Here is a 15,443-nt window from a genome sequence, read left to right as displayed (position 1 = left end):
AAGAGCATTGTAATTATAATCAGCAAATAAACCCCGAAACAAATTGTGACAGAAATATACGGGAACATCCAATGACTTAATTCAAACTTTACATTGAAGTTATAAGGTCAGTGATTACTTATCCTTGACTTTAACATATTATTGCCTGTGCCTTTTTTAAACAAAACTAATAGTGGTGGCATTTCTCAAGGTTGGACATGTGAAAGTCACTACTCCAAGCACCAGAAAAGACAAGGAATGAAGAGAGACAAGGAGTTAAAATATGCAGTTTGTCTAAAATGCAGCTCTAATCATCATAACGTATTCTTTAAAGACGACCCAGGCCAAACATATGAGTGGCTGTGAAATACAGGAATTTAATCCTTCAAAGTTTTCTAGATGTAATTACATTTGGAAAGTTTCTTCTGTCTACTATGCAAAATACAGGAAATTAAAATACTGAAATTAATAACATGAGATTAAAGGAAATTTTTATGTTTAATGGAAGATCTTGATGTGAAAATCCAGCATGCCATTTGCAAGTCCTGAAATAATCTTACAGTCTTTTCCTGCTGTAGGCATTAATTTCAAAACTTGTTTTCATGCTATCAGTTCTAGGTCAGCTGAACGTCTATCAGCCTTAAACAATCTATTTGCTCTGGCAACTTTGTACTTTCCCTGTTTCTCTGCAGAGTGTGGACGTAATAAACTGGTGAGGATTACCTGTGAAGCATATGCAGGGAGATTACAAGCTGAGGTTCACTAGTCGTCTGAGAACGGATGAGCTTGCTCTTCGTTTGGGCAGAAACGATAGTGCCATCAGACAAGGAAAACCGATAGACAGGACTAAACGCTAGTCCCTGCCTCAGCACTGCAAGCAAGCAAAATAACAGAATTAATTAGTGAGAAACTGTAGCACAGGTACCTTAGTTCCTTGACATCTGATGTTCTAAATCAATCAGCACTGATACCACAGACACTGCGTTAATTTAAAAAAATAAAATAAATAATAATAATAAAAAAAACCAAAGCAAAAATTTTGAAAATATATCAGTGGGATAAATATAAAATAAAGGATCCCACATACTGTAAGGTGATCAAAATAAAACCTATAAGGAGTGACAGCAACAACAGGACAGATACTATGAAATACAGAATATTTCAGGAGTGGACCGAGAAGTCCTTGATATCCATTTCACTTTTCATCAAATATGTGTCTAACTGCTTTTGTTCCTCGTAAGTTTTTTTTCATCTGTATCAGCTTACATCACGATGATTAATATAAATACCTTTAATTTTGAAATCATCTGTTTCCATTAGCCTGTATCTTTTCTTCTTTATTGCCTGCTTAAATTATCTTGTAACAGTTACTCTCACTACTTCTTTAATTTATAAAGTATATAAATCTCTTACATGGGAATTAGAAATAAGAACTGGAACAAGACATTATTACTTTTTAAAGACAAAATACAAAAATATAGAGCTCAAACACATTACAAATACAATTACTCAAACCAAAATTGCAGCTGTGCTATCCTTCCCCATGCAGTCAGTTAGATATGACTGCATTTCAGGTTTGGGATTTACTTCAGCGCACATATTCTGCAGCCCTTAAGTTTTCAGTGTAAATCTGAACTTCAACAAATTCAGTTCTCTAACTTCTGTAGACACGTGTGACATTTCTTTAGCTAAAATGAAAATCATTTTACAGAAAAGCAAATCTCCAAACATTTATTCTACTGTTCACTCTTTGCCACCAGTGAAACAAGTCTGATCATTTGCAATTCCTAGGCCAAAAGGTATTAGATTAGGATTGCAGTTATGGCAGAAGGGAAATACTTAACTTCAGAATTTTCGTATAATTGTTTCGGGAAAAAATAGGCATGAAGCACTACAAATACTTTTAATTTCCTATTTTTTCATACATACACATTTTCCATGGGTTTGGTTTTCTTTTTTTTTTTTTTAATTAATGGTATCATCTGATCTTCATTTCATTGCTTGTCTTTTAATACTTCCTGTTGTAATGAAATGACACGGTTTTCCGAGTGTGGCTTTATTAAATAGTCTCCTCTACAGAGCTACCAGATTTTCAGCCTTACAGGACTGGTTATGATTGCTTTCCTTCCCTGTCCCCCCTACTGTTATATATTGTTCTGCAAGGTTTTAAAGTATTATTTAGGCAGTGAGAAAACAGGAAGCACAATTTAAACAACCAGAAGGGGTTTTTCAGAGTAAAAATGTAAAGAAAAACAAAACCCCACAACTGTGAAACAATACAAAGCAAAATTTCACTGTTAGGTATGTCATTGTTTCAGTTTAACCTTTGGGCACCAGAAGGTCCAAAGCTCTTAACTTTAGCATATACCACAGCAGGAAATTCCAGTACTCAATGCCAACAGGATACAAGTGAAATCTCTACTTAAATCATTTTCCAAACTAATTCTCTAAGCAAACAAGAATGTTTCCGTATTCCTCTTGAGGAAATGCTATTTTTCTGACTGTGGCCAATAAAAACTTACCATATATTTTGCATCTTATACCAAGAGTTAATTAGAAAGCTTTGCGTTTTTTATTGTTTATCAAGCTAATGCTGACATTTTTTTTTGCACTGTAACACTGAACTACACGTAGGACACTGTTACTTACTTTGCTTCTATTCTCAAACTATAATGACTTAAAAAATGCAAAGGGTTCCTCAGTGAACTGCAAAGGTGCTACTGCCCAAGATTTGCCATATTTGTCTTCTCCATGCTACAGGGCAGGGGAAGGAAACATTTCAGCCATTATTCCTCTCCAATGCTGGATCCTTTGCCACAAAGCAATTCCAGGATCACTTGCTCTCTTCACTTCTACAAGGAGAGCTCCCTCATCTAGACTAATGCTACGTCATGATCCTCAGCCCTTCCTGCAAAACGATCCAGTGTAAACTTCAAAACACGACTAAGTTTATCACTTCACAGATAGCTTAGAGAGGACCCACTCAAACCTCAGCGCTGGATGTAGGAGCTGCTAATTTGGTCAGGAATCATTTGAAGAGGACTGAAGTAAAAAGTGGCTGGATGCCGTAATAGAAACTCCTAAATCACCTCTGGCACAGACAGGTCCTTATCTGAAACTGCCCTCTAGACCCCTGCTGTAACTTTAATTGCATCCTACCTTCTTCAGCTCTGTCTGAATTCACAGCATAAGCCTGTGAACTTTTAGCACTCCTACTGTATATACCCCAAAAGCTGTTATATTAAATGTCACAATATTTCTGGGCCCCCACATTCCCAACATGAAACCTGAAGGTTTAATGAAAGCAGAACATATTAAAGAATATTTAACTAATTTAACTAATATTTAACTAAAGCTTTTTTTTTTTTTTTTTTGCCTTGTGTGGAATAATTTGAAAGTCCAGTTACAGTTTAGTTTCCAATATAGCATGCCAGTTATTTAATGCCCATGGCAACTATTTGTTACAGGCCAGCTGTAAACCCTGTTCTACAAACATGAACCCAAAGTATGATGCTCCTGCACTGAAAATGTTCCAGTTGTTCCCCAATGGTTTTGAAAGGCTTTCCTGTGGACTATAAAGGGTTATTTGTTTTTAGTAATTTGGACCTGTGTTACTAGAATTAGCAGTATTAGGGTTCTATATAAAGAAAAATCCCCACTCAGAAGCTACCACAGAAATCTCATGGGGAACCTTTCACAGTGCAGTATTCTCCTACATCTTACCTACCATAATCTTGACTGAGTAAGATGTGCTTGTGATGTATCCTATAACACTTGTAGAGTACAGCAATGTAGGCTTCCAGATAGCATGAGTGCTGCATCTTTGATCATTCACATTCAGTGTTCCTCACAGAAAACGTTAACAATAAAAGTCCATTTTTGTAGAGAAAAGGAATACAGGTCAATGAACCACAACATGTGAGCTGAGGTTCTGAAGAATAATGGGTAGTGAATGCTTTGGTGAGCAACACACAAGGGTCTTTCTTTTTAAAATAATTGTGACAATTTGAAGATTTAACACAGCCTCCAGTATGGCACAGTTACAACAAGCAGGCTAAAACAAACAGGGACGAAAGTGCAAAACCTGTCTAGAGCCATCAGTGTGTTAGGCAAATGAGCTTGAAAAAGGGATTGTCAGTAGCCCTTGATTGTTCCACAACAAAGAGAACACAACCAACAGATACAAATGACAAATAGTTTAAACGTAGGAAGTGCTAAATATATGAAACCTAACCTTCCTGGTGATGCCTCTTGGCAAAAGATATTTCTCCCTCGTGCTGTGAATGGAACCTCTGAATGCATCTTCTCACCAAATCCTCCCAGCCAGGTTTCATAGCTGCTCGCATGGTACTCGTATCCAGTGAAGTTATTTTGCCTGATATTAGAAAAAACATTTATTACAGCAATTTCCCCTTCAAGGGGAAAAAAAAAAGACATGAAAAACTTCTAGTTCACAATACCTTGTAGATCCTGGCGAGTAGTAAAGCTCTCTGATGAAGGAAGAAGTGGTCTTTCCTTCATTGGCGCTCTTCTTGCAACACAAATCAAGCAAGACTGCAAATCTTAAAGAAAAATGTTACTTCTGTAGTTTGTATAGAAGAGGAAGATCTTGCTTTCACAAAGAATTCAGAAACATTTTTACCACTCAGGAGTTAAATAAAAAAAAAGGATATACTGCATGGACAGAAAGCACGTTTCTTCAGCACTCACCATTTTGTACCTTCTAAGCCACATTTCTTAAACATGCCCCAAATGCTTGATGTCCCTGAGAAAGCAGCTTCATAATAAGCCATTTTTACTTATCTGAATACTTAAAATACAATCTGAGGAAATTTACCTGCTTAAGTAATAAATGGTAAAGGAAACGGTGAACCACAATTGTCTTCAAATTCTAAGAACTAAAAAAATTGCTCATTGAAACTTTCCTTCCAGTCAGCTACTTTCTTCTTACAATTGCAGCGATACAAAACTAGGGTATCTCATTAATGGAAACAGAGTCACTCTCAACTTCTATTATATTGGTTTAACAAATAGGTGCATGCGAGTGTATACACTCATAATCCAAGAAAAAAGCACACTTCTACAGTTAAATGAAAAAGAAAAAACCTTCAAATTTTTTCCATTTTTTTCAGGATCCAGAAGCCACTTTATCAACTTTACCTCATTTTATAAACTGCAGTGAAACTGCTGTCCTGCAACAGCATGGAAAGAGAAAATACTAACACAAATTGAAAACAGTAATTACCTTCACCGTCCTCCTTGAAGGAATTTGGTTGAGAAACAGCAAAGCACTGCATAGTTTCGTATTTCTGATGTGCTTCCTGGTTATCATGGCCTTCTTCAGAATCAGCAAGAGGTTTTACCAGCATCCGACAATTAAAGGTATGGCTATTACGCCTAGGAGTGTCACCAGACCAAGATCCCCCATTCACTGAGCAAAGCAAAGATCATACAGTAAGATAAATCTGGTAGCAGTCATTTCTGCTGGTTATCCACAAGAAATTAATGAAGGTGCTTTGCAAACTAGTTGGGAAACAAGCTTGTTTAACAACAACAATCTCCTTTTAATATTAGCGCCCAAACCAGCACACAACAAAGTAATTAATAATCTAAATTCTCATATTTTAAGAGCAGTGCTAATTTGTTCAGATATGATGTTTTCTTTCAAGTGACTGATAACAACATAGTAGAAAAGCAGGATAAAAGTCTAAATATTGGTGCATGTAGAAGTTATACAGCACAGTGGAAAGCCTACTGGGTAGATCAAGTTAATTTATATGCCTGGAAGAAATAAGGCTGTATGTAGGATCTGTTCATTGAATTTAAAATTGATTAATACAAAAGAGACAGCGGCATTGCATAATCTGTGTCCAGATTTGAAATAGAAAGAAAGGAAACTAATAGTTCTTTATGAAAACAGGAAGCAATACAATTGGGAATATATTGAAACACATAGTCTCAGCTGCAACGGGAAAGACTGAAGGGATGAGAATGACCTGGGTGCAGTGATGGATAAAACTAAAGCCTAACACAGTGCTTAAGACAAGTAAAAAAGGAAACAAAATCCTGAGATGCACAAATATAGGCACTGGATATCAGTCAGAGCGAATTAATGTAACGTCGCATAAGGAAATAGCAGGGTCTTATTTAAAATACTCTTCACTCACCCTCTTCAGTCAGAAAATGCAATAAAGGCAGTAATTTATGGGGTTTAGCCATTAGAAGTGTTACATTTTTGATTCTTCAGGGGTTTGTAAATAAAGTTATAAAATGCTAAAGTGAATTGCATAATACTTTTAAAACTGCTGTGAGTAAATGAGGCACCCAGTACTGACTTTCTCTTTCTTTTTACCTCCTCCAAAACCCAATGACATAAATGCAAAAATGGCTGCAACTAACAAAAACAGCTTTGAAAGATAAAGGTAAATATTTACCTTTGGTGAGTCTAAAAACACTGAAATAAAAATTCTAGCATAAGGAGTTTTCTGATTTTTCTTTTATATTTCCCCTTTCTTGGGCCATGCTTAGAATAACCAGCCTAGATAGGGAACAGACTTCATATAACTATTGGCATCTTTTACTGTTTCACTCTGGAGATCCCTTAAAAATATCAGTTAACATGAGTTACTAAGAGTAATTTTAACACAGGAGAATCTGAAAAGAGTGGAGGATGCTTTTGAGAATAATATTAATCATTCATACAGTCTATATATTCATGAAAAATAGAGTGTATATGAAACTTTAAGTAGTAGAAGAACATTAACTTAAGTTATTGAAATGCTGATTTATGAAAACAAAATCAAATAAGTAATGGTACAATATGAGGAAAAGGTATATACCTAAAGATTTTGGCAGCAGGATTTTGACAAATTCATTGTGGTCCCCTACATGCAGGATGCTATATATGCTTGTGTTCATCAGCTCTTCTTGGTTGTACCTTAGGTACTGTGTCACATTCTCAGAAACAAACACAACATTACCTTCGGGGTTCACTACAAAGAAGAACCCATCTAGGGCCTACAAGTCGGGGCGGGGGGAGCAGAGAGAGAGAAAGAGAGAAAAACACAATACCAAACAATCAGATTAACAACAAGATACACAGAAAATAAATATCCCCTTCAAAAGACACAGCTGAATCTTTCTGCATCCATCCCAGTTCTTATATTCTTGTCTATAAACAGCAAAAGACATACTTCGGATTGAGTATCTAATCTTACTTTTATCAGATGAGTGTAAAAGCACAGAAAGGTGCACAGCTTACAAAATAATGAAACCCGCACATGAAAACAAACCACCACCCCCTGCCCCAAACAAACAAAAATAATGGAAGAGGTTGCTACCTATCTGCCTGCCTATGAAGTAAGAAACCTGGACCAGAAGCTGGTTCTGCTAAACCTAGAGCCTGTTCACTCCTCTATGCAGCACAGGGAGACTGAGCCAAGGAAAACATGCCAAGATGTGCTGGCACAAGGCAAGGAAAACACTGGCAGAAAGAGAAAGGCCCTCTCCCCGTCCCCAGCAGCGCATCGTCGTTCCATAGAAGTGAGGTCCCATGCAGCCAGGAGCGCGAGGGGTTAAAAGCAGAGATGGGCAAAGGTAGCTGAGAGCAGGCACTGAGCAGCGAGGATGGGGCAGCTTTAGTCCCTACTCCCAAGACTCCTTTCATTTTTTTATTTGACACCAGCTTAATTCAGTCCACACATGATCCAGGGAACAGGAACCAGATTTTCACCTCTTCAAATCAGCTCCATGGTATTCCAAAGGAGTTAAAAGTTTCTGTGAGGAAGTGTCTAAATTCGTAATTTCTGCTGATTGGTTTCCCCCATCTCTCCTGTGATGGTGACAATCTAGCTGCAGCATTCTTTCCAAGATATTTACTGTACATTATCTGAAGCCTAAGCCAAATGCTACATCACTTCTACCTGATGAGGATAAAGTAAAATTTTGTGTGTCAGTAAGAACTTCTCATGCAAACTTTTGTTTCCTTACGATGCAAGCATGATTGTGCATGGTATGAATATTTCAGAATACATCCCTCTAACTTTATGTCATATGAGCAGGTAAGGGAGGGATACATTTAAACTTAAAGCACCAAAGCTTTTGGTCTAAGCACTCAAATACAAATTAACCCCTACAGACTTCTGCAGCGTTGCCCGATTTATTCACCCCTCTAAGGATTGGTGGGCGATCACTAGAACAGCTGTTAGTTATTGCATCTCCAGAGACAGAAACAAGTCACAAAAGCAGGCAACCTGTGATTCATTACGGGTTAATTAAAAGCGAGTAGATCCATACTAAACCTGAACTCAACTCACTGCAAAACAGTCTAACAAGGAGGAGCTGCCATAGCAAGCACATACAGGTGTGTGGCACTCTTGGTATGACCACACTTGTATGCTGCACAACTCGCGTGTTGGTCTTAGCAGGCAGTTCTCGAGTCCTCAGGCTACAGATACATACTAAAAGTGTTGTACACTACTGAGCGGTTAGCAAATCCAGATAGTACAATAGTACAAAAGAGAAAGCTAAGGAGGGATCTTATTTCTGTCTTCAACCACATAGCAGAAGGCTAAAGAGAAGACAGGCTCTATTCAGAGGTTGACAAGGGAAGAAGGAGACACAAGAGACACAGAGTGCAACACAGGAAACTTCATGGAGATAGAAGAAAAAAAAAATAATTCACCTTGAAGGTGAAAGCTCCAGAGGCCCTTCCCAAACTACATTAGTTAGTGATTCTGCTAAAGGAGAGGGATACTGAAAGCATAATACACGAGCAGAGTGGCTGAGCTAATGGTTGCCAAACGCTTTGTTTGTTCTATTTTTAAATTACTAAATAATAAACCCCACAAATAAATGTATAAGTATATACCTTTCCTGACTGCCTCTAAATTAAGATAAACTAGGTCTTTTTTTCTCCTCTTAATTGTCACAAATTCTGATCTCTGTTTTTTACCATTGCTGGTTTTTTGTGTCTGGTCATTCCTGGTTCCTCCTGTTAACTCTCTCTCTTTGGAGAGCTCCCTCCTTTCCGTGTGCTGTCGTAATACTCATGACATTTTCCTGCTGCCTAGTATTTAGTTTAACTAACAATGATTTACAAGATTTAATTAATTGAGGCTCTAATAGAATTTTCTATCAGCATCTCTGCTATGGATTAGTGTCTTAGACTGCATTTCATCACTGCTTGAAGCCAATGTAAGCATGACCTCTTTGGTTGAGTCCTCTCTACAACATGACAGCTCCCTGTACTGTCTGAGGACAGGAAGAGCTGGACCAGAGAACTGAGTTGGCTGAAAACTAATGCAAGGAAAAAAAAAAAAAAGATGGTAGCCACATCAGTCCCCTGAACTGGCCCACCATGAAACCACATGGTGTTTAGAGCTGGCAGAAGGGTGTGGGTTTGGCTGAACCGTTCTGCTTGGCACTGGTCCACGCTTACATCAATTCAAAGGGACTGCAGAAACCAAAGCCATAGCAGATGTTTATTGGAGTCCTAAGGAGAAAACTTTCAAAGGCAGCGATGGCAAGCAGGAGATTATGAGAGTTACTGGCATCCCACAGTAATCTTCAGTTTTCCCTGCTATTTCCTGCTATGGCAACTTCTGTGGCGAGGAAGTGCTCTGTGCTGCTTCCTCACAGCTGCTTCTTGGGTTGACCACAGAAATGGTCAATTGAGCCTGGAGTAACATGGGCCTTATATTCCAGTCTCCCATTTCTTTCTATTCTACTAATAAAAGAAACTTGTAGGTAAGCAGCAGCAGGCTTTTGAGCAAGTTAATGCACCAAGCCACTTAAATCTTTTAGAAGCTTCCACTTTTGCAAGAATTTCTTAATTCTGTCCCCAGATGTATGCGGCCACAATAAACAACTAAAACAGCAATGAAGGTCAGCACACTTTTCTTCAGAGCTGTTGGGACAATGGGGAACAAATAATGGACAACATGCTGGAAGAGAAAATAAGAGAACAGATAATACTTTAGATGATATACTGCAGTGGAAAATACATTTTTGTTCTTTGAGCTGTTGTCAGCTCTCTCTTGACTATTTTTTCACCCTCTCTTCCTATCTACTTTCTGCTTTAACCAAGAAATATGTTAAAATATTCCTCAGAGGCAGCTGCATGATGAATTTTACTCACTTTCTTCAGCTGGGAACACTCACTATTCTGAGGATTCTTCAGTTTTATTCTTTAATAAAAACAGACAATTACATTTCTAAACCAAGTCAACTAATAAACTGTTCATCAGCATTACCATTTTTATTATTATTTGGAAATGGAAAAGGGTAGGTTTTTGAAGAGTTGTATAAAGGGGTTCTGTAAAGATGGAATAACTTAGTTGTATTTCTTTAAGGAGATAAAGACACAAAGACAGTATTTGTAGTCTTTTCACTACAGCAAACAAGCAACTTTCAGTCCTTTTAAGTTTCTTGGTACAAAAGGAACATGGTTTATTAATTTAGTTCCACAATCTTTCATTGTTAATATGCAATGGTTTTACTGCAAAGGAAAACTAAATTAAATGGAATAACGGAACAGACGGGTGATTTTACATGTCATGTTTGCTTCAATAGCCAATCATGCAAGATAAGCCGCGAAAAAAAAATCATCTTATCCTTATTTTCCCTGTGATTAAAACAGGTCCTTACAATTAAATTAATAGGAAATTAAAGATAAATTTTAACATAGCAATGTAAGAGATGGATGTTTAACTTTGTTTGATAGCAAAAACAATGTTCAATTCAGTGAGTCCCTATACTAAATATTAAGTTAAATAAATTAATTTGTTACTCCCACTTTTCAAAGAAGGATGTTTTCACTCCAACCTGTCTAATCTTCCTTATATGTAGTACTGTGATTTTCAAACCTTTATTTCGTACATAGTACAGAAAACTATGTTTTAACCTAAAAACCCTGAAAAATAATGCAAATACTTGAAACTGTTATAATATGCATCTTGTTCCTGCAACATTCAGAAATGACGGAATAATTATGCTTCTGCCAAAGTTGGTTGCTTTAGCTTGATTCAGAGTTTGTGTTTTGCTTTATCTAAAGTAACATTTATTCTTCCTTACAGGAAAAGCCCACAATCAGAATAGGAATAAACAGTTTGCAAGTGAGCTTAAGCAGATAAAGCAGTAGTGCCAAAGGACAGTAGCATATGACATTAGGATCCCAGATAACACACCTACCCAACATTACTATTAATACATTTAGAAGCTAACCATGCGGCCTTTTGGGGTATCAAAATAACAGCTAAAATCAGACAGAAATCTTAACCGAAGAAACTGAAATATATGGCCTGAAAAGCTCTCTTAGATTATTTTCATACTCTAGAGGGAAGAGTCATGCTGTAAATGCTGAAATGATAAACCATTAAAACAGTATAGCGATGACATGCAATTTTATGGGAAGTATTATTCATGAGTATAGTACTGTATATGTAAGTCAATGTTTAGGTACAACAGGTCTTCCAAATCTGTGGTGGTTTAGAACAAATAAAACATGCACATGCAGACACCCAAGACATGCTACCAACTGAAGTCCCGCAAGTTGTCTGCTGTGTTACAAAGCAGCTGAATTGTCCCTTTCTCTGCCTCTCCCCACCCAAGCTAGAGAGCTCCATCACTGAATCCGACAGAACTATCCTGCCGGCTCTCAAATGACACAATCCTAAGTATCCAGGATAGCTTGTCTCTCTTGGCCATCCTTGTACCGCAACCCCCAACCGCACTTTTTCATTTCATGATACTGCTCTTCACCCTAGGGGGAGCAGAACTGGCTTAAAGAAAGGATTTTTGTGCTCTTCACCTCAAGCATCATTGGTCCAAGTGCATCCTTGTCGATGACACTCTGACCTGTAGATGATACATCTGCTTTTTGCACTTCATCTTCATTAGCTGCTGCTGCTTTTTCTGCAATAAAGAAAACTATGTATTAAATGGCAGAGCAGTGTTCTTCAAGTGATACAGTAAGAACCCACCAAGTATTCAGTCTAGCTGTGAAACGATTACAGTGAAACAATTCTGAAAATGAGATTAAATAGCCCCCCCGTCATGATTCAACAGAAGCATAACTAATATGCAGGCTTTTCAGTTTTGAAGTTTTATGACACAAATGAAATAAATTTCTTCTGTTTCTCTCCTAGACATTTTACTAATCTACAAAACATAACACTGGGCAATGACAAGGGCTCCTTATGAAGGTGCAACGAGCAAAAGCCAGGATCAAGGTGTAGTAAAAGACTGATCTAAAAGAGCATGCAACGCTCACAGCTGCACAACTTTTCCACGATCGCTATATTTAGAAGGAAAAACACAAGTCTGCAATCTACTGTTTCAGTACTGAGAAACAGCAGCCTCATTTCTGTTCCCATGCCTCCACCCACATTTCTACTATCGCATAATTTTCATACTGCCTTATTTACCAATATGTTACTAAAACTACATACAACTTCAAGTGCTGTATTTGAAAATTACAGGGAAGAAAATAACGACTTAAGGTTTCTGGAGCACAATGCCATATATTACAATATGTTATATACAGCATCACAGATCATACACAACTCCTAACGTAAGGGATGTTCACACATACTGGAATTTTCAAATCAAGAGGGTTTATAATTCCTATCAAGTAATGGACTGTATTAATTTTTCTATTCCAAGAATGATAGTGGTGTTTAAGGAAGAAGTAATAAACGTAATAGAAACGTTATACAAAATACATATTCAACACTAAGTTAATGAAAAGAGTAAACTGTTGTTGCTGTTAGTTCTGTACTAAAAACATTATTTTATTTTTAGTATTATGCAATAGATTATTTTAGTAAACATGAAAGCACACTGAAATTATGATAATAAGAATTTATGCCTTCTACAACAATAAACCAGAAGAAGATTCATTGTAGGAATTACCGAAAGTACCATGTGCAGATGGAGCAAAGGGTCTTTGGAAAACCGCCCTTAGTGAAAATTAAAGCATCAGCCACACAAATTGAAATGTATCCAAATGTACAGTATTTTCCACTATCTGTAGATCTTCAATACTGCAGCCAAAGTTCCTCTGAACTCTTTCCTTGGCAGAGGTTATAAGGTCAGTGTGAATATACACTGCTTAGACATACAGCAAAGGAACTGCTTCTGAGAACCCCTGCGTGTTCTCCTATCAGCTATCACCCGCTGGCAATAAGGCTTTGGTCACTCGGGCTGTCTCATCCTAGATTTCTACGGTTCCTTGCTTTCATGAAACGAGAGTCACAAAAATCTTAGCTGTCTTCTTAGGGTATGTTCATACACAGGATAACACCGTTGTGAATAATGATGAAACTAAATTGTTCTGAAGACGGACTGTTGCCACTAATGGAATAATTTCAAATCACTTTGATTAGTATAATCTGGTAGAAATAAATACAGTAGATATAAGTATTCACCCTTCCTCTGCCACTTAAACTCACCAGGACACAGAATTAGTATTTCTGGTATGGACTGAGGACTGCAGTGGCGTTTTCTTCCCCCATCCCTGCTTCTTTCTTCTTTTGGCAAAAAGCAGAGATTAGGTGTAATGGGAAAAAACTGAACAATCCTTCCCATACTACAATATAGCCGAGTTGGCACCACATGATGATATAATACTGAAAACATGTTCTAAAAATTGTGAAAGAATTCTAAAAGGTTCTAAAAATAGGGTTGAGCTTTTCATAAAGTCAGTGATGATATTTGTTTCCCATCTGTTCCTGGTAGCATAAAATGATCCCTGGTTTCACACTGCAAAATATTATAATGGATACAGATACCAGCTTCCTGCTTTCATCCTTTCACTGCTTCAGCCACTGATACCATCCCGAGTACTGGAGAACATGGGATTATTCTCTATGTGCTAGAAATGGAGGGGCTACAGATATGGTACAGCAACAGTGTGCAAGCACGTTCACTACCCAGTATTTTGAGGTTTCATTGATTCAAAGACTCCTTTTAGTGATTATTTTTCATATAATACAAAAAATTTGTTGAAGATTTTTTTCACTCTTACAACCATGGAGTTCATATAAACCACCAATAAGGTATCTATAAAAACAACTGTTCTCATTTATGCACACAGGCGAGGTTTTATACAATGAAAAAGGAGAAAGGTTTTAATTACTATAACGGTAATCAACACAGAAGCTGCAATACCATGTTCAGACCAAGGATCTCTCAAGCCTCACATTCAGCCCGTGACAGCAGCTGCTTTCCCTTCTAGTTCCCCATTTTTCCATTTTGACCCTTTGATCCCCGGCCACTTCTGTTCCATCATCAGCTGTCCCTCACATTCGACCTCTCCATTTTCTTTTCTCTTAGACACCCTTTTCCACAGAGGGCCCAACACTTTTGTGGGATCAATAAACACAGTGCTTGCTCAAGGAGAAAGTGTGATGAATGGAGAAAATATGAAAATCCTGTTTAGACGGTGCCTACCTGCCTCTCGTGATGGTGACAACATACACTACACTACTCATCATGTTTGGTTAGGCATTCTGAAAAGCTTTATAAATCACAAGTGCTCCAAAATTATAGACTTCATAATTGGATCTGTAACTTAATTGTGTAAGAAATTAAGTGGCTGGAGAGCTTGGAAGAGGCTACACATTCAGGCCACAGGTCCCTATACGTTTATTTAAATGGCATTGTATAGGAAACCATGGCCTCAGCCAGCCTCTGAGTAGCACCAGCAGTAACTTATGTCAATGCTATAAACTGCAGCTACTGATAATGTTAAGCTGCGCAGTGAATTATCCATTTCTGGCTGAACTACAAAGCCCCTCATGAAGACTCTATCAGCACCTACAGGAAATGTAAGTGCAAACCCTGTCAGCAGTGTCGTCCTGACAGACAGGCACGGGGAACGTCTTGAAACGCAAATCTTTTCTTCAGTGATATAGCACGTGGGGCTAATCGAGAACAAAAATTCATTGCAGGAAGGTTGGAAAAAACCAACAACCAATACATGAACTTCTGGTGCCGACAACAGTCATGTATTTATCACAAGTTGGTATTTTTTGTTTTTCTTAACAGTTCCAGCTTCTGGTGTTAAGTAGTGGTGCAAAAATGTAAAGTTTACTTTTCCTTTTTTCACTTCTCCTATCTTTTTTAGGTTCACTGGGGGCCCTACAAACAAATGAAAAGCACAGAGAGTTTATTATTTCTACACTAGATTAATGATTTTTGAATGTTAGGGGTTAGGAAAATAGCTGCAGAGGCCCAACCTTGCAAAGCCTCTCAGAAGCCCTTTCTTCCAGCCCCATGGGAATTGCTGGTATTCCTAACCACAGCCGCTACATTTTTCCGCTGCGGCCACTAACACGGAGAGCGGGAGCCGGTTCCCCGATCTCGCACCTTCTGGCCACGCGGCCTCCTAGAACAGCGAAGCCCCTGTTCAGATGTAAAACGCTGGGCAAGTGTTACCAGGCATCCTACGGGCACGGCGGCAA

General features: G+C 37.9%; 1 protein-coding gene across 1 annotated transcript in view; it reads right to left on the bottom strand.

The window, feature by feature from the left end:
• NCOA2 (nuclear receptor coactivator 2) overlaps nt 1-15,443 on the bottom strand; it is a gene marked incomplete at its 3' end in the record, with an annotated part of 59,361 nt that overhangs the window by 24,055 nt on the left and 19,863 nt on the right. The window contains exons 3-8 of the mRNA XM_010287063.1: nt 11,789-11,892; nt 6,819-6,996; nt 5,225-5,410; nt 4,440-4,541; nt 4,214-4,354; nt 703-850 (exon numbers count right to left, since the gene is read on the bottom strand). Coding sequence (XP_010285365.1) covers nt 703-850; nt 4,214-4,354; nt 4,440-4,541; nt 5,225-5,410; nt 6,819-6,996; nt 11,789-11,892 — 859 coding nt within the window. The remainder of the gene's footprint in view (nt 1-702; nt 851-4,213; nt 4,355-4,439; nt 4,542-5,224; nt 5,411-6,818; nt 6,997-11,788; nt 11,893-15,443) is intronic.

This window comes from Phaethon lepturus, unplaced genomic scaffold (genome assembly GCF_000687285.1).
Source record: "Phaethon lepturus isolate BGI_N335 unplaced genomic scaffold, ASM68728v1 scaffold18365, whole genome shotgun sequence".
Classification (NCBI taxonomy): domain Eukaryota; kingdom Metazoa; phylum Chordata; class Aves; order Phaethontiformes; family Phaethontidae; genus Phaethon; species Phaethon lepturus.
The sequence above is the reverse complement of the archived record's forward strand: the minus strand, read 5'-3'. Positions and strand labels throughout refer to the sequence as shown.